Raw genomic sequence first — 19295 nt, 5'->3', positions numbered from 1 at the left:
CTCCCCACAGGGGAAGAGAAGAGAGAGGAGGAAGAGTTGGAGAAGAAAAACAAGAATCTGAGTTGGAAGAGGACCCTGGAGCAATCAGTATGTCAAAAGTTTGCATTCCGACTAGCTATAGGAAATAGTTTTTTTTTTCTCTTTTTATTATTTCAAGTTTTTATAAAAATTCATAATTATTGAAACCCAAGTTACAGAAGAAGTTCGTAACTTTTTAAATTGTATTGACCGCTGTGTGTTGGTCTATCAGCTTCCGACTCCAGTCTGTCCTTATGTGCCCCTGTGCAGCGGGTTCCCCAGGCCCAGACTTCAGAGGTCCTGGTAGAGGGGAGGTGGTGAGGGCCAGTGAGGCAGCTGGACACAGGACTTGGGGCAGGGAGGGGTGGCACAGGACCAGGGAGGGAGCCCCACCCGGTGCTCATATCATCTTCATGTTGAACTTTCGAGGCGCATCAGTGGAGCTGATGCCCACATCTGACTTGCGAGGCACATACTCAATCTCGATGTTGTGCTTCGTGTTGCCCTTGCCCCGGCTCCAGAGAAACAGAAGCACCAGGCAGAAGAGTACAACACCCAAGAAGGAGATGAAGCCCATGGTGGTGGCTATAATGAGGGTCTTGATGTCAAAGGGGAAAGGCACAGTGGCTCGGGTGCTGTTGGCCTCTCCCTCACCTGGCTGGTTGGAGATGAAAGCGAAGGTCTTATTGGGCTGATGGGGCCAGTCAGGTGAGTAGCTGCGCACATGCAGGTGGGCAGGCATGGAATCATTGCCACCCGCGTTGGCAGCAATGCACAGGTATGTGCCATTGTCCTGTACCTGGGCGTATCGCACCTCCAGCGTGCCATCGGGGAAGACTGTGAGCCGCCCGTTACTCTTGGCAGAGACCAGGTGCTTTCGAGGTGATAGCCAGAGGATGGCGGGTGGTGGGTCGCCATCTGCCCGGCACACAAACTGCACCGTGTGGCCCTCATCTACAAACACCTGTTGGGCCTTGCGATCCCGGATTCGGGCACGGCGGCAAGTGAAGTAGTTGGGTAGGAGCACATCGGGGAAGTCCTTAAACTCTTTTCCCTGGACGAACTCAGGCGTGGCACACGTGGGCTGCTGCCGGTTAAAGTTGAGCCGCCAGCGGCGCCGGAATACCCACAGGAGACGGCAGTCACAGGCCAGTGGGTTGGAGTCCAGAATGAGTGTTTCCAGGTTGCCTACCGAGTGGAAGGCAGACTCTTCCAGTGTGGTCAGCTGGTTGCCAGACACATTGAGCACACGCAGGTAGTTGAGGCCACGAAAGGCATAGGGCTCCACCATAGCTAGCTGCCCACCCACCAGCTGGATCTCCTGCAGCCGTAGCAGCTCATGCAACATGGAGCCCTCGATGGTGTTGATGGGGTTGTAGGAGAGGTTGAGGAAGCGTAGATAGACCAGATGGCGCACAGCCAGGTAGGGCACAGCAGTCAGATTGCAGTGCGTGATGGATAGGGATGTCAGATTGAGACCATAGAGGCAGTTGGGTGTCATGGTGTCCAAATACGGCCAGTGGGAGATTTCCAAGACCTTTAGCCGGTATAACCTCTTGAAGGAATAGTCCCGGATGGCATTGATGTTGAGGTGCCGGAGCCTTAGGACAATGAGACCATGCAGGTGGGACAGTGCCTCGGTGGGGATGGAAGTCAGGTTGCATTTCTCCAGTGTCAGTTGCTCCAGGCTATTGAGGCCGCTGAAGGCTCGGTGGGAAATGTAGACAAGGTCATTGTCACCAACCTCCAGCGACTTTAGGTTGTACAGGTCCTGGAACATGTAGTCCAGCAAGATGACAATCTTATTCTCACTAATGTCCAGTTTGGTCAGGTTACTGAGGCCAGTGAAGACACCCAGGGGGATGAGCTTCAGACGGTTGCTGCGGAGCCCCAGTGTCCGGAGGTTGAAGAGGTTATTGAAAGCGCCAGGCTCCACGGTGCTCACAATGTTCTCATTCAGCTCCAGCTCCTCCAGGTGCGGGAAACTGGCAAACTCATCCTGGTTGAGTGTTTTAATGCGGTTCTTGCCCAGGTCCAGCAGGCGGGTCTCGGTGGGGATGCCCTCGGGCACAGCTACAAAGCGCTTTCGGTGGCAGAGCACTGCACGGTCCTGGGCAGAGCACTCGCACCGGGGCGGGCAGCCTGTGGCTGAGCCTGACAGCACCGAGCCCAGCACCAGCAGGAGGATAGGCTGCCAACAGGCCAGGAGGGGGCTGGGCATGCTCCTCTCACCCCTTGTCAGCATCCTCTTGCTTACCTACAGCCAGGAGCAAGCACAGAGCAGAAGGAGCAGTGAGAGGATAACATTTGGCTAGACCCCACCCTGAAATGCTGTCCTCCTGAAATGCTATTCCCCTGCCTATTTGAAACCTCATCTTCTGAGCCTAATTTCATGTCCACTGCTCTGAAGATTTTTCTGATCCCCAATAGAAAGTATGCTCCCCTCCAAAACCCCTCCAGCCTCCATCACTCAGTCTCTTGGGATTCCAGCCACCTTCATCCTAGTGCCAAGTTCTGTGTAGCTGCTAATCTGAGGGAGGCAGTCAGACCCCCAAAACCCAGAATGGCATGGGCACCCTGGAGGGGCCAGTCCACATTGTAGCTCTGAGGATGCGAGGCCACTTAGGTGGTGGTGACAAGGGTGATAGTGCCAAGGCCCAGCTTGAGCACTGGCTGTAGTTGGAGTGACCAAGGGGTATGTGAAGCTAGCCCCTCATTACTGTCTCCCAGCTTGTGTTCAGGGGCCACTTGGTCACACTTGTACACAGATGGTCTCCCCATCTCCTCCCTCCCTCCTCTGTTCTACTACATGAAAAACTGGCCCAGCAAGGTAAGGAGAGGACTGAGAGGGCTAGTCTGGACTTCTCCAAACTCCAGGGGGTGGACAAGATGGCCTCTGGGAGCCAAGCTGCAGCTCTCCCACTGCTGGTGGAGTGAAGATCCATCCCACGCCAGACTGGCACCCTAGGGCTCTGCTGCCTGTCCACATACCCCAATCATGGGCCTGAGGGGAACTTACTGTAGGAAAGGGAAACTCAGGCTGTGAGGGCTCACCTCTCAGCCCCAGTCCAGGCCTTTCTCCCACAGCTTCCAACCTTTCCCACACCTTGTCATGCACACTTCAACCCTTAAGGCACTGGGGCTGAGCCAGGGTCGGGGTGCTTGTGGCTGCCCAAGGAAATGCAGCCTATACAGGGAGAGGATTTCAGATCAGAGCTTTGGTCTGTCAGACTCAATGGAACCACATACTTCCCAATGCTGCATTGGTCTTCCAGGACTGACTGACAGGTGCTCCTTGGTTATAGATCAACTAAATGACTGGTTAATCAGAAAGGACTCTGGCTGTCACTCACATGTGATGGAATTGCAAGGTTTTGTTATCCCCAAAGGCTTTGTCTACCTCCCTTCCCTCAGCCCCTTTCATCCTCTCTCCAGACTCTTCTGTGGTTTGTCTTTCTCTACCCCACCCCCACCTAGCCATTTTCCATAGTCATACACACTCCAATGAACCACCAGAAAAGCAAACATACTGACAGGTGATCAATAGGTAATTGGGCTGGCAGCTGAAGCCTGGGTCTTGGAGAGGTAAATAGGACTTTTAGCACCCAGCTAGGGGCTGGGTTGGTGGGCGGGGTGAGGGCTGTCAGAAAGCAGACTGAGGAATAAGGGGGTTAGCAAGGGCTCAGGCCACCTGAGATGTTGGTAAGCCCCTCACACAGGCAAGAATTTAGTATTTGAAGGCTCTATTACCTTGCCTCTACCTACTCATCTACCTACCCCCTTTCCCGCCACTCTGTCCAATGAAGCCACCCAGATATTCCAGCCTTGTCCTCACATTCCTGCCTTGAAGCCATCTCTGTTTGGAGAACTCTCTCAGCCTCCTGCTCCAGCAGCCTTTGTGACCTTCTACCCCGAAGACCATCTCCTCCATGAAGCCATCCGTGACCTACTCAGTCAGAAATCATCTCTTGCCCCCAACACTGAAGCACCTTACATTTATTAGTAGTGATATTATGTAACTGATGGATAGCACACATCATTCTAAAAATGACTTGAGTCAACTGACAGAAAAGTTATGCAACAAGATGATAAAAAGATAAAACTAAAAAAGGCCAACCAGCCCTGGCTCGTGTGGCTCAGTGGCTAGAGCATCAGCCTGCGCACCAAAGGGTCACGGGTTCAATTCCCAGTCAAGGTCACGTACTTGTGTTGCAGTTCGATCCTTGGTCCCAGTTAGGGCCCTGTGGGAAGCAACCAATTGATGTGTCCTTCTCACATTGATTTCTCTCTCTCTCCCCCCTCCCACCCTTCCTCCCTTCCACTCTTTCAAAAAAAAATAATGAATGGAAAAAATATCCTTGGGTGAGGATTAACAACTACAATTTAAAAAAATTTTAAATTAAAAAAAAAAAAGAAAGAAAGAAAGCCAGTCAGGAAAGAATGCCACAAAATCCTGAATAATAACTAAAGGTGAGAGCTTCCTGGTGATTTGAACAAAGAGGGAACCGTGCTGCAAAGCCTCAGCACTTGACCCTTCACCTGGACCATATGTTTAATTCTGGGTCCAACAGTCATGGGTGCATCTCACCTGCTAGAAGTTGAGGTGCCTAAGGGCCAACAGCATGGTGCTGCCCAGACCAAGGAGAGGCACACACAAATCCCACTGAATGTTCTTTGAAAGGAAGTGTGTGTATCTGAGTGTTTACAGGGGCTGACTCTGGAACAGGCAGTTGAGCATTGATAAACCTGGGGAATGCAAAATGTTGACAGAAAAGCTGGTCAGCACTGCCCTGTGTGGCCGTCACCCTCAGAGCAATGGACCATGTTCCAGAGAACCAGGACAGCTCCAGAGGGCACATCCTCTGAATTGCCTCACCCCTCACCTTTTACATGTGGCTGTCCTGAATGGTGGGGAAACTGAGGCCTGGAAAGGCTAAGGCACTTGCCCAAACTGACACAGCAGGAGCACAGCATGTCCACAATATCCCTGTCACCTAGGGATGCTGGCAGGGTCATGTCTGAAAGGCTACCAAAACTGGCACCATTAATCCTGCAGGTTACTCCTGCAATTCCCAAGGCAAAGTGTTTTATGCATTTTAATCAGTGTTTTATTTTGGATCCTTGCCCCCCTGAAGGGCTTCCCATATGGGCAAGAGTTTAAAAATTGGACCAATAAATACAAAGGAAATAAACATTGAAGGCATGCGGGTGGACAGGCAGAGGAGAGCCATGCTGGAACACAGTGCTCAAACCCCATAGCAGTCCGAGTCCTCTCCAGTGCTCTGGAACTGCCTGTCACCCCCACCAGACCTGTGCTGCCACCATGACACCCTCATTGATATCCTAGGGCAGATATGCCCAGCTCAGCTGCTCCCCATACCAGCCAGTCCACTGTACGACTAGGGGCATTGCCTGTCCTCTCTGGCCTATTTCCCTCACTGTGCACTGAGAGGCTGGATTCCAGGGTCCCTGAGAAAGCCCACAATAGAAACTGCATTTTCTCTAGCTGGTAAGTCAACATCCTCAAATATGGTTGGGGGATTAAGGTGCGTGGGGGCTCAGTCCTCCAGTTACAGTTTCACTGGGGCTAGAAGGATCAGTTTGAGGGTACTCACATTGTGGCTGTCTTCCCTGGGCCTCAGGGTGGAAAAGGGTAACTGGTGGAGACAGAAGGAGCATGGGATCACCTGTGGGTGGACTTGGAGAATCACTGAGGGTCAAGGGTGATTGTGTTTCATTCAGTGGCATCGGGAGGCCCAGCTCACACAAACCAGTCAGACACACCTGTTCTTATAAAATGGGTTGGACTAACATTTGCAGAGCACATGCTATAGGCCAGGTTTGGGGTTTTATACACACAGTCTCAGAAACCCTCCCTCACAACAGCATTCAAAAGAAGTATTTCTTAACCATCTTACAGATGAGAATAACTGAGGCTTCCAAAAGAGAATTCATTTGCCTTAGATCTAGGCCAAAAAGTTAAGAGGCAGCACAGCTCTGCTCTGCCTGGCCCGCTCAGTCTGCCTCAAGAGCTTCCTGGTGTGAAGCGGGATTCTTTCAGACACACAAGCCAGACTGGGTGTGGCAAGCATGTGAGGACAGCGTGAGGGTAAGGCCCACCAGGGCTAAAGGAAGGCACTAGTCCTTGGGTAGCTGCAAATAAGCACCCTGGCTCCCCAAACTTACGAAACCTTTCCCCAACTATCCGAAAATGGTATGATGAACACCGAATTTTTCAGTGTTTTTTTTTTTACCATACCATTCTCCTGTTCCTGGGGTATAATCTATGCTAGAACCTCACTTAATTTGGGGTTGGCTGCAGCACAGGGTAGAAGGTTTAGTTATTTTAGGTTTCCAGTATCAGTATTTTATGGTGTTCCCACTCAGTGTTACTTAGGGGCCACAGGGATCCCCAGCACACACAGGCATGAGCTCACTGGCAGAGAGATGCTGCTGCCATCACTGGGGCCTTTGGGATGCCCGCCTTTGGGTTCTCAGCCTGGAAAATGAGGCAAGTATGCAAGATCTTGACCTGACACCCTAAGCTCCGATGACTGGGTCTATAGCAGGAAGGAGGGAAGATCGATGAAGAGGGATAGCAGACCTGGGAAGAAGGGCTGAAGGCTCCTATAAGACAGCCCTGGCCCCGCCCAGCTCTGCCACCAAGAAATGACCAAAAGAGCAGGAGAGAGGGAAGGTGATAGAAACAGAAAGATATGCCCTGGATGGTTTATCTCAGCAGTTAGAGAGAATTCGAAAGCTGTTCCATGGTCCAAAGGGTCATGGGTTCGATTCCTGGTCAAGGGCATGTACCTGGGTTGCAAGTTCAATCCCCAGCCCCAGTCAGGGTTGTGTGGGAGGCAGCCAATGGATGTGTCTCTCTCACATTAATGTTTCCCTCTCTCTCCCTCCCTTCCTTTCACTCTATCAAAAAATCAGTGGAAAAATATCCTCGAGTGAGGATTTAAAAAAAAAGAAAGAAACAGAAAGATACATGTGGGCAAACAGGAGAGAAAGGGAGAGGAAGAGAGAGGCAGAGAAAGCAGAGGAGAAAGATGGGTGGCTAGGGCCAGGGGAAGCAGAGGGTGGCAGGAGTAGGGTAAAGACAGAGCAAAGGTTTGCCCTGCAGACTCAACTACCATTTGCTGAGCTCATGCTCATGTTACCTATCAAAAACCCTGGCCTGTTAACACATCCTGTCCTCATTACAAAGCAGATGTGATTACTCAGAAGGGTGAAGGGACTCCTCCTGGGTCACCAAAGAACAGAGGCCGAGTTTGCTAAACTACAAACACATTTCCAGAGGTCGAGTACAGGGGCCAAGACTTGCCTTGTTCCCTAGTCCCGGCCTGTCTGAGGTCCCTCCTTTGCCTTCAGCTCCAGAGCACAAAGTGGCTGGATCCACTTCATGAAATGATGAAGAGTGTTAGTAGAAAGTGTACTCATAGGCAGCCATGGCCATGGGGCCAGAAGTGGGGTGGAGGTAGGGTGGGGTGAAAGCCTGTTTCAAAAGACCTCAATGGGCCTTTCTCCCACTGTAGCGCCTGGATGTGTCCCACCTGGCCTTCAAAATCCAGCTCACGGGTTTCTTCCCCCATGTAGCTCTTCTCAAGCCCCCAGGAAGCCATCCCCTCTGCTGAGCACTGCTGACGTGTTTACCTCTCTTCCTTCCTCCTTTGGTTGGAGCTTCAGCAGCAACTCCTATTCTGTATTCCCCAGAGCAGGGCTGGGGCTTACACAGCTCAGCACCCCCAGGCCATCTTCATAGCCCATCAAACAACTGCTGACACAGCTCCCAGAGCAGCTCTGACCCCACCTGAGGCTCTTTACAGAGGCTTCATGGAGGCGGTGTCACCTGAGCTCATGCTGAACTACAAACGCATTTCCAGAGGTCGAGTACAGGGGCCAGAGGGCATTTTGACAGAGGAAACAGTGAGAACAAAGGTGTGTAGGGTGAACTAACTGGCCTAGTCCATGTAAGAGGCAGCCAGGTACTCCTACTTGATCTCTCCCACCCCAAATCCTGAGGGAGCCAGGACACTCCATTCTGGCTTTCTAGGGCTAACCCCTGCTGAGGTGGAAATGACTTATAACAGTCTAAGTGTGTGAGCTGCTAATGGGGGACCTCAGTCCTGGGGAGAGGATGTGTGCACAGGGGACCCTGAGGGGGGGAGTCAGTGCCCAGGCTGGGCTCCAACAAAAGGGTCGCCAGCTGGCAGAGTCCGTTGTCTCCTGGTCTGCCTGCCTTTGCCATCCCTTTCTCTCCCTTCTCTTTCTCCTTCAGCTGCCCCCCACAAGGAGAGAACCACTAACCTGGGGAAAAACTGAGGTCATGTCCTTTGGCATGTATAATTCTTTATTTCCCTCTTGCTCTTGGTTGTGGCAGAGTTGGGTATGTGTGAGTGTGGCCAGTGTGGGTGTGGGCCTGCTGCCCTGCCCTGCCCTTCCTCCTGATATTCCCTGTATCCTCCTTGGCCCAGCATCACCAGCCCTATCTCTTAGATACACATAGAAAGTCAATCCTCTCCCAAAGGTGCTCATCTTAGCTGGAGGGTGCAGGCTGGGCCACCAGGCCCCCTGGCTGCTACAGCTGCCCCTATGTGGCCCTGGGCAAGGACCTGGTCCCCTGAGCCTGAGGAAGGAATGCCCTGCCTGCCCCACCACTCATCCCACTGGAGCACAGCCCATCTCAGGATGTGCCAGCCTTGCGGCCAGGCCATGGGCCCAAGCCATGTGTGGGATAAATTACGAATTTTAATTGTCAAAGTATCTTAGTGTTTACAGGCTTCTATATATAGGCTCTGCCATCCAGAAATGGCCAGCTTGGTGGGAGAAGGAGTGGGGCAAGACCTAGAGGCCACTTCTGAATAAGCAAAGGGCACTAGGATTACAGGTCCCAGGCCTTGGCTCCAGCCAGTGGACCCCTGCCCTGCTGTGTAATCTTGAATGAATCCTGGACCTCTCTGGGCCCTGCCTGCCCTTTCCCATGGTGATTCTGAGGTGAGAGACTAGCCAGGAAGCTGGGAGCTTGCCTGGGGAAGGTAAGAGGGGCCACTGGTTCTAGGAAGCTTCTTTGCTGTCTATGCTGGACCCACCTGAACAAATGATACCCATACTTGGATTGGAGCTGTCCCAGAATTAAGGAGAGGTAGATAAGCACCCATGTAGTGACCTGAGAGGGCTCAAGAAAAACTCAGGTCCTGAACCCCTATATTTCCCTTCCCATCTCTCTCCAGGTCTGAGATACCACCCCAAGTTCTGGGGGCAAGAAGGTGCCCCTGTAGGCCTCTGGCCCCATCCCCTGTCCAGGTCAGTGACCCCTTGGGAGGTACCTGGCAGAAACACCTGCCCCATCTCCAATCATCCACTCATCCCCTCACACCTTCCTGGGAACTTCTGGGGCCCTCTCCAGCTGGCCTAGCTCTCAGGGCTCCTTTACCTGGAAACAGCTCAGGCATTAGAGTTCAACTGCCAACCCCACCTAGAAGGGCCATAGGCCTTGAACTTGTGAGAGGGAGGAGGTCATAGCCTCAGAGACCCAGCACAAGGTAGGAGGAGTGAAGGGGTAAGGGAGGGTCTGAAGGGAGTGGTGGAATTAGCATGAGATTTGTAGGCCAAAGACCTAATGAATATAGATGGGAAAGCCCTGGTGTGCCAAACATCATTCTAAGTAATTTACATATAAAAATTCACTTAAGCCCTGGCCGGTTTGGCTCAGCGGTTAGAGCATCAGCCTGTGGTCCCGAGAGACCCGGGTTCGGTTCCCGCTAAGGGCATGTACCTTGGTTGCAGTTTGTCCCCGGCCCTGGTCGGTCGTGCGGGTGGCAGCCACTCGATGTGTCCCTTTCACATCGATGTCTCTCTCTCTCTCTCTCTTCCTCTCTCTTCCTCCCACTCTACCTGAACAAAAAATGTCCTCCGGTGAGGATAAAAAAAAAAAAAAGAAAAATTCACTTAATTCCACCACAACCTATTGAGGGAGGTCCTGTTATTACCCCGACTTTGCAGATGGAAAAAAAAACAAAAACACAAGGCAGTTTTGTAACTTGCTTAAGGTCACACAGGCAGCACAACACAGACTCAAATATGAACATGTTTAATCCTATTAGATTGGTACATTATCCCCATTTTACAGATTAGAGAACTGAAGTACCTAAGTAATACAACTTGCCAAAAATCAGTGATAAGTGGCAGATCTTGGATTAGGGCTGAGGCAGTTAGACTCAAGGTTGTCCTGACACTTGCATATTGCTTCTCCCTGATTCAGGTTCAAGGACCTACAGAGCTGCTTGATCATAGGCAAGTGGCTTAATATCTTGGGCCCTAAACTCATTCAGAAGAGGGAGTGGCAGACTTCACACAGCCCTCACCGGCTAGGGGCAGGCAGTTCAAAGAGAGGGGAGAGAAGAGACATTTACATTGAACACATACACTCAGTGCTTTGTAGAGTGGCCCCACCAACCCTCACCACATACCCTGTGAAGGAGGAACCATTAACCCCATTTTACTTATGGGGTTAAAACTGAGGTTCCAAACCATTAGCTCACTTGCCCAAGGTCACTGGGCTTGTCTGACTCAGAGGCATGATAACTCTAGAGACCATCATCACACAGGTGAGGAAACGGAGGACCACAGGTATCAGGGACCTGTCCAGTGTCCCACAGCATCTCAGGGCTAGGACCTAAGAAGAACCTCCGCCTCCTGACTACAGCCACTTTCTCTCCCCAATGTCATGCCAGGGTAATATGGTGGGGCTTGCTCAGGAACAGGTGAAGGTTTGGGTTATTTCTGCCTCAAAAAGAGAAAAAGATTTAAAAATAACCCCTAAATATATCACAAACCAAGAACCAGTGAGTTATTTATAGCACAGACAGGCTAACTATAGATAAAAACTCTTGCCTTCTCCTGGCACTGATGGTTCAAAGCCCTTTCTGTTCAACTGAATCTTGGCCAACCCCTTGCCTAAGCTCATTTTTCTAACCTGTTATACTGAGCTCAGTACCAAGAGGCAATTAACCCCTCTGGGCAGACACATATGGGTGCTGTGTTCTGCTCAGGTACAATCAATGCCATCACCCAGCTACCTGTTCCTGAGAAGCCCAGATTGGGAGGGGGGGAGGGGGGCACTGGCACATCTGCAGATCTCCAAGGAGTGTCCCAAGGCAGAGGATGCAAAAAGTCCAGTACAGGCCAAAAGGGCACACTAAGACTCATGGGCAGAGTCACAGAGGAGGCCCATTCTGCTTGGTGAGAGGAATCAAATGGAAGACCAGATGGCTCAAGATGGAAGATCTGCCTTAGTAAATAATGAGTGAGCAGCCTGTAATGAGGGGTATATAAGCAGAGACCATGGATCAGGGACAGCACAGGAAGACTTCTGGGTTCCATACCTCAGCAGCCCCTCTTAGCTCTGAGATACCCTTATCTTGCATCAAAGGGATTTGAGATGGTCAGCACCCCAAGTGCATCTGCAGCCCTGTGCTGGGCCAGAAAGAAAAGGCTGCTGGCCAGACCCCACTCTTTCCTTGAGTCACCAGCAGGTTCTCTGTAAAGTGAAGCAGAGGATGTGGCAGAAAGAGATTAATTCCTTGAAACAGGAAAAAACACACCACACACCCTAATAACATGTAATAAGAGGTTGGAGACAAGGAACAATGCCCTGGTAATGTCACCCTGGCAGCAATCAATTTGGGTGTTAACATAAAATAGGCATAATTATTCCACCAGCCCAGTTGCTCCTCTCTAACCAGATCCAGGGTCCCCTGTCCAAGCAGGGAATGGCACCTGGCTAGCAGAGGGAGCCATTCCAAACTACCTTGCCAGCACTGGGCTTCTCAGCCCCTGTGAGTAGGCAGGGGGCTTGAGGGCCTACATGGGGCCTTGAAAATGCCCAGGAGCCAGTTTGTTCAGCCACCACCCCTCAGTCACTCAATGGTAAGAGCAATCAGGGAGGAGACTCCCCAAGGAGATGGGAATGAAGGAAGAAGAAAATATACGTTTGTTTCATCTGTTCATTCCCCAAGTCACCAAACTCTTATTGAGCCCTCACCAATGTGAAAACCCCACATCATTGTGCCACGGTGTAGAGACTGGGTTTTCAGGACCCTGTGCATTACTGAAATAATGAAGCACAGGCTCCCTCTACCTCCCAAGCTAGGACCACCCCAGCTCATCCTAGGGTGAACACAGAATCACTGGGGTTCATTTGATTAAATACAGAGAGATTCGGGCTCTCCTTGCCCCTTCTCCATTTCCACTTCATCTGGGAGTCCTCCCTGACTGTTCTTGCCCATCCTTCAGAGCCAGGGGTTGTACAGACAGCATCCCCACAAATGCAGAAACTGAGGTGCAAAGGAAATAATCACTTAGTGAGTTATGCACTGGCTGCTCCTCATCTCAGCCCTATACACCAGAAACCTTAAATTCCAGAAATGCAAATCAAGACCATAACATTTACCATTTTACACTCATTCAATCAGTAACAATGGAGACACCTGAGCATAGGAGTGCTGGTGAGGATGAAGAGCAACCGGATGGAGATGCGTAAAGGGTCCAACCAATTTGGAAAACACCTGGGCATGTTTTCTAGTAAAGGTAACTGCAAATGTGCCCCCCAGTCCAGCAATTCTGCTCCCAGCTCTGTGACTTATGCCTCAGGAGACAGGACAAGCAGGTTCACAGCAGCATTGTGTGTAAGAGCAAAAAGGAAAACAATCCACATGCCCATCAACAAAAGAACAGAAAATACACTGTGTTGTGTCCAAATGACAGACCACTGTGCATCAGTGGAAATTAATGAACAACATCTACTATTATTTGCAACAATAGAGATAAAGCTTATGCATGTGATGTTGAAGAAAAAAGCAAATTCCAGAGGACTGTGTATGGTTTCATGTTCTTTTCACAAAGTTCAAAAATAACTAAAACTGAACAATTTCTATGTATCAAAATACATGATTTGAAAAAGGCAAGGAAATGCTAAATAATTTAGGGTAGCCCTGACCGGTTTGGCTCAGCAGTTAGAGCATTGGCCTGCAGACCACTGAGTTGCAGGTCCGATTACAGTCAAGGGTACCTACCTCAGTTGCGGTTCATCCCTGGCCCTGGTCGGGTCGTGTGGGAGGGAACCAGTCGATGTGGCTCTATCACATTGATGTTTCTCTCTGTCTCTCTCTCTCTCTCCCTCCCTCCCACTCTATCTGATGATAAATACAAAAATATCCTCAGGTGAGGAATAAAAATAATAATAATTTAGGGTAGTGGTTGCCTCAGAGAAAGAGGCCAATAGATAAGGTGAGGAGAAGCACATGGAAAGACATACCTCGTTATTAAAGTGCTGGCATTCAGGGTTGGGAGTAGGGTCACAGTGTTTACTGTGTTGCTATTGTTAATACTAAATACATTGGTTAGTTAATTAGCAGTCCACACCCAGAACAGTGAACAAGAGCCCCAGAGCAGAGGCCAGGAGGAAGGCATTCTAGCCTGAGCCTGATGCTTGCTAGAGGGACTTGAAACAAGTTATTCCACCTCTGAGGCTTCATTTTCTGGCTATACAATCAAATCACTTGCAAGGGCAAGACTGAGAGCACTTCACTGATAGAAACTATGAGTAGGCAGCCCTGGCCAGTTTGGTTCAGTGGTTAGAGCGTCGGCCTACAGACCAAAGAGTCACGGGTTCGATTCTGGTCAAAGGCACGTACCTCAGTTGCAGTTCGGTCCCCGGCCCTGGTTGGGATCGTGCAGGAGGCAACCAACTGATGTGTCTCTCTCACATCGATGTTTCTCTCTCTCTCTCCCTCCCTCTCTATCTGAAAAAATAAAAATGGAAAAATATCCTCAGGTGAGGATTTAAAAAAAACATTTAAAAAAAAAATAAGTATCCAGTATTTCTTGAGAGCTTACTGTTTACCAGGTACTGCTCTAAATGCTTTACATATATTAACACACTTAATCCTCATGATGACCCTTGGGGTAAATAATGCTGTTATCCTCACTTTATCCATAAGGACACTGAAGCCCAAAGAGATGAAGTAACTCGCCCAAAGTCACAGAGCTGGGCAGTATGAAGCTGAGATTTAAACCTGGGCATCTGACACCAGGGATCACCCTCAACAACTTCACTATGAAGTGACCTGAAAGGAACTGAACACTCATGAGGAGAAGACTTGTCCACACAGTTATACCAGGCCCATAGCACCCAAGGAGAGTCATTCACTCATTCATTTAACACAGCAACAAAGGTTGGCATCAAGAATGCCTCAAATACATTTAGAAATGAGCTTGCCCTCTCACACACTTTCGCCAAAGAACTGTCCTTGCTTACAGAACACCCTGCTTTCTGTGTCTCTGCAACATCTGCTACTACCTCAGGACCCACCCAGTCTCACCAGAGGACCCCTGATCCTCTTAGCCCCAGGAACAAATCCCATCCTTCTCTGTCTGTGTGAGAACACCCTGCCTTGGTTCTCCTCAACACTTGCCTGGGGCATCCTTGATGTTACCCAAATGTGTCCATCTATACAGGCTGAGGACACTTGTGTCCCCTCCAGGTAATCCTTGCCACCAGCCACCAGCTGATCCCAGGTGCTTCCCAGTGTCTTCCTTATTTCAGGGGCCAGGCAAGAGAGCTCAGCAGATGGGCACAGGATTGCCCAAGGTGCCCAAGGCAATCCATGAGAGCCAAGGGAGGGCCTCCCCTAGAGCCAAGCAGACAGCTGAGCCAGGATTTTTAGAATAAATGCATGAATGAATGGGCTGGTATAATATTAGGTGCAAACCAATGTGGTTCCATGCTGTGGGTGCCTGGAGGAGGATCGATGACTTGGAGCAGTCAGGGAGGTTTCCTAGAGGAGGAGCCAGGAGAAAGAAAGCAGAGGAGAGGGCCTCTGGGTCAGGATGCTGGATCAAGCCAGGTGATGGGGGGATATGCAGAGGCACTTACTAGTGGGAACAGAACAGAGAGCCATGGGGGGGGGGGGGGCTGAGGCTGGAAGGCCACCATCCTTCCATAGATGTGCCACACACAGGGCAGAGAAACCAAGAGATCCTGGCCAGGAAACTGGCTCTGACTCTGAATCCACCACCTCCTCCTGCCTTCCCTCCAGACCCTTTCCTAGTCCCACATAACCCACCTCCTTGCCCTCCATCTGACACTGCCTCATGCCTCCATGAGACCCCTGCACAAATCACCATACAGCCTCACTTCTTGACAGCTCCAACTGTCATCTTCCAGCCATTTGTTTGGGTAGGCACCTAGAGAACAACACCATCACTGGTACCAGGGATTCTTTTTGGCTTTATAGTGAATATCCACCCTAACGAGAGGGTGTGTGTATGTCCCTCTGGAATTCTGGGTTTTATAAAACAATATCTAATAAAGAAAAAAATGGCTATTCAGAGGCAGGGGATGGAGGAGCTGAGCATGGACCAAAGAGGGCCATTACAAGGGGCACTCCAGTCACACAGGAGCCCTTAGCCCACAAGCCATGCATGATATCTGGACTTGGAACACATACACATCCCTTAAAACTTGACCCCCTGGATTTAGGACCCACTCTAACTCCAGGCCCTGGGAGTACTGCAGCCCTGACCAAACCTAAATCACACTTAACTAGGCAGAGGATGGGGGGAGGGGCCAAGACAACAAGAACACAACATAGGGCTTCCCTAGCCTTTGCTAAGGCCCCCTCCAGGAGAGGCAGCTGGGTGCTGCCTGAAGCCCCCAACTGGATTCCAAGGAGTTTTGGGCCTTTCCCTTCCTACCTTATTTTCTCTCTTCGTGCTTAGGAGAAAGCAGGAAGGCCATGCAAGCTGTCCAGGCAGACCAGGTGCTGGCATCTTCCCAGAGCTGTGAAGACTCTGAGAGCCCTCTGGCCCACACAAGAACAAAGGGTCTAGGACAGCTAACCATTTCTTCCTTCACCAGCACTCCTCACTGGATGAGAGGAAGCCCCAGGCTCATTGCTCACTGGGCAGGGGAGGCACCAGTGCTGGAGCTGTTAGCATAACGACCAGTAGGGATGAGCCCAGAGCCCAGGGCCAGGCTGGACTGCACGCCCCCTGGCAAGCCAAGCCAAGCCAAGCACAGGAGAACTGAGGGAGGGCTGGGCTGGCAAGGAAGGGGATTGCACCCCACTTCAGGATTTCCTGCCCTCCCACCCCACCAGGGCAGAGCTCTTCCCATCCTCCAAAATATCCCTTCTTCCCCACCCCCACCCCAGGAGCTCTGAGAACAAAGAGGAGATGCTGCTGGCTGGCTGGGGCAGGGCTTGGGGACCCAGGGCAAGAACTGGCAGGGAATACCCACTGGGTCTGGACCCACCCCTCCTCAAAGTGGTAGCCACCTGGAGTGACACATCTCCTGGGGTCCCTTAGCCACCTGGGTGGGGGGAGCAAAAGAGTTGGAGGCTCCTTTCTCACCTCCTTCTCCTCAGCTGGTTCCCACCTCCCACGCACTCTGCCTTAGAATAAAAAGTGGGGCAGGAGGAGGTGAGAAGCCAGGGCTGAAGGCAGACAAAGGGGAGGCCCCTAATGGGTTCCTGGTCCTCCACAGACCCAACATCCTCTCCTCCACTCGTCTTACCCACCATTTCCCCTTTCCTACTCACCCCTGGGGTTGCTTCCTGTGAGGGAAGGGAGCTGGCCCCCAGACTGAAGCTTGTGGAGAAAACTGGCCCCTGACCTGCAACACCGACCTGGGGGTGCCTGGTGCTGGCTCCATCTAGCCCTCTAAACAGGGGCGTATCCTTCAGGATGAAAAGTGCTCAGAATGGGAGGGGGAAAGAGGATGAGCAGGACTGGGACGCGGGTGGGAACCCTTCCACAGCTCCAGGGTCCCAGCTAGCCAACCTGAAATTTGTTGGGGGCAGGAATGGGGAAGGAAGAATCTTCTTTTCTGAGGCTTAAAGAGGGTCAGATCTGTGACCCCCAAAGGGGGGTTTGGGTAGCAATAGGGTGGCCCGTAACCCCAGGGGGGGGGGCACTACGGCCCCCAAGGGCGCTCGCCTCGGGGCTGTCCGCATGGGGCTGGGCCGTGGCCGCCGGGCTCACCTGCATCTCGGGCCCGCCGTCCGTCCCCTTGGCTCGGTCACCAATTGCATGTCTCCCAGGCCGGACCACAGCCCCTGCCCAGCCCCTTCCTCCGTCACCTCCTGCCGACACCTCTATCGGTTGGTCTGTGCGCCTTCGTGGAGCTGGCTGTCCCTCTGTCTGCCCCACCCGGGCAGGAGCCCAGCCGTTGCTGGAGACTGGGCCGCCCCGGTCCGGAGAGGAGGGAGGTCGTGGACCCGGCAGGCGGAGGGGCGGGAGTGCTCAGAACGTGCTATACCGGATCCACGAACCTGCTCCTGCGCCCGGAGCCGGCCTGGCTCGGCCGCTGCCTCTGCCGCTGGGGCCGGGGTCGAGGCCCAGAGCGCTCCGCAGCGGGGCTGGGACGAGGGCTGAGGCCCGCGAGTAGCGGGCGCGCATGCTGCTCGGAGCCCCGCGGCAGGAGAGGGGCCGGAGCGGCGCGGATGGGGACTCCGCACACGCTCTGGAGCCCAGACCCGCCGCCTGCTCGCTCCGGCTCCCGCTCCGGCTCCCGCTCCGGCTCCCACCCGGGGTCTGCGCTCTGCTGCGGCGCGAGGAGAAAACGCGAGGAGCGAGCTTGGGAGGGAGGGGGGGTGCCGTGGGAGGGAGGCAGCGAGTCAGCGGCAGGAGCCGGGCGGGGGAGGAGAAGGCGCGGCCACACAACCTAGGAGGGAGGAGGGGAAGTGGGGGTTTGTCTTTTTTCCGTGAAGGGGGTGGGGAGCGAGCAGTGCCTCAACCACTGCTCTGCATCCACTGAACGGAGAAACTGGCGAGGGGCGCTCCAGCCTCGTGCGGGAGCCGGCACCGGCGCCTGGGTGTAGAACCCTGCACTTGGTGCGCCCCTCCGAGTCTGGGCTCCGGACGAATTTCCGGCCAATGAGACCCTCTTGTGTGCGCGCATTCTCGGGTGGCCATATGCGTGTGCGTGTGAACCCGAGTGTGTTCACACGTGTTAACTAGGGTAACTGCACACTGCTTTGTGAACGGACACACATACTTGAACAGGCAAAGCTCCCCACCGGGTTAGAGCCTTGCCCCCTCTTCTCGGGAATGTCTGGGAATCGCTGTAGGGCCCACAGGCTGGCGGCCTAGGAGGTCAGGCAGGTAGACAGGGAAGCTCCGGATAACGGCGAGGAAGGCACGCCCGCTCAGTGGCTTTACCCCAAACCAGGTCTTGGCCCCCTTTTGCAGGCTGGGTCCTTGCCAAGCCTGGCTTCCTGTCCAGCAGAGGGCAGCAGGCCACTCTGTCTGGTTCTGGTCACGGATACTGCACCCAGGGACCAGCAGAGGGCAGCGTAGACTCTCCATCTGAACTTGGTAGTCCCTCTCCTTGCACCCCAAAGGTCAAGAGGGTCCTGGGCTGGGGTCACATACTCAGGTGGGACCAAGGAATGGGACCTCTCCTCAGACATCCAGATCCTCCTTGTCCAGCAGATACAGAGAATCGGTTGGCGGTGGCGTCTTAGCGAAGCGAGCAGTATGGGCTAGGACCCTTGGGACCTCACCTCCTTTCATCTCCTTGAAGCCAGAAGCACTTTAACACTAAGCTGGTTTTATTAGGATAACTACTAATGCTGACACTCGCCCCTTCTCCACAGTTGGGAGTGCATTCCTTTAGCACACTAGTGCTTCTGACACCTTGGGCCCAGAGGGGTAGGGGTTCTGGCAGGCAGAGATGAAGCTGAGGCTGGGGAAAGGAGAGTGGCCCAGGGCCTCTCAGTCTCAAGACAGACCCCAGGATCCTACCCCTACATGGAGCATGCCTGACATTCGTTGCAGTTAACCTGGCTGGCATGATGCCACCAATCTCTCCCCACCACCAGCACAATCTTGCCGGTCCACTGTTCAGCCTCACACATGCGGCTCAGTGTTGTAGACCTTTTGTTCTAGCTAAATTGATTTTGGGTACCTCTCAGTCTCACTGCCACACCACAGCTAGGGACAGTCCTACCTAGAGAGCCATCTCCAGTCTTCTGTGTCTGTGTCCATCCTCATCCTAGACCTGGCTGGAGCCCATCTCCTAGCAGAAGCTGATGTTGCACTGTTGAGCCCTCTACATTCACCCTCCAACAACTCTGGGAGGAGATGCTGTTCCCCTTGTGACCAAGACAAGGAATCCCAAACTCTGAGAGATTACTTTACTTGCCTGTGGTCACACAGCTGGTTATATGCCTGGAAAGGGGATTTGAATTGCCTTCCAGGGCTGAGAA

At 52.5% G+C, this 19295-nt stretch overlaps 1 protein-coding gene across 1 annotated transcript; it reads right to left on the bottom strand.

Annotated features, from left to right (window-relative positions):
- Positions 1-293: 293 nt before the first annotated feature.
- LINGO1 (leucine rich repeat and Ig domain containing 1) lies at positions 294-17370 on the bottom strand. The gene is made up of 2 exons (XM_036271542.1): positions 17068-17370; positions 294-2275 (listed from the first exon to the last, which is right to left on the bottom strand). Exons 1-2 carry the CDS (start codon positions 17071-17073, stop codon positions 419-421), a joined length of 1863 nt encoding a protein of 620 aa, XP_036127435.1. The 5' UTR covers positions 17074-17370; the 3' UTR covers positions 294-418.
- Between the last annotated feature and the right edge of the window lie 1925 nt (positions 17371-19295).

The sequence above is a fragment of the Molossus molossus genome, unplaced genomic scaffold, assembly GCF_014108415.1.
Source record: "Molossus molossus isolate mMolMol1 unplaced genomic scaffold, mMolMol1.p scaffold_m16_p_1, whole genome shotgun sequence".
Taxonomy (NCBI): domain Eukaryota; kingdom Metazoa; phylum Chordata; class Mammalia; order Chiroptera; family Molossidae; genus Molossus; species Molossus molossus.
The sequence above is the reverse complement of the archived record's forward strand: the minus strand, read 5'-3'. Positions and strand labels throughout refer to the sequence as shown.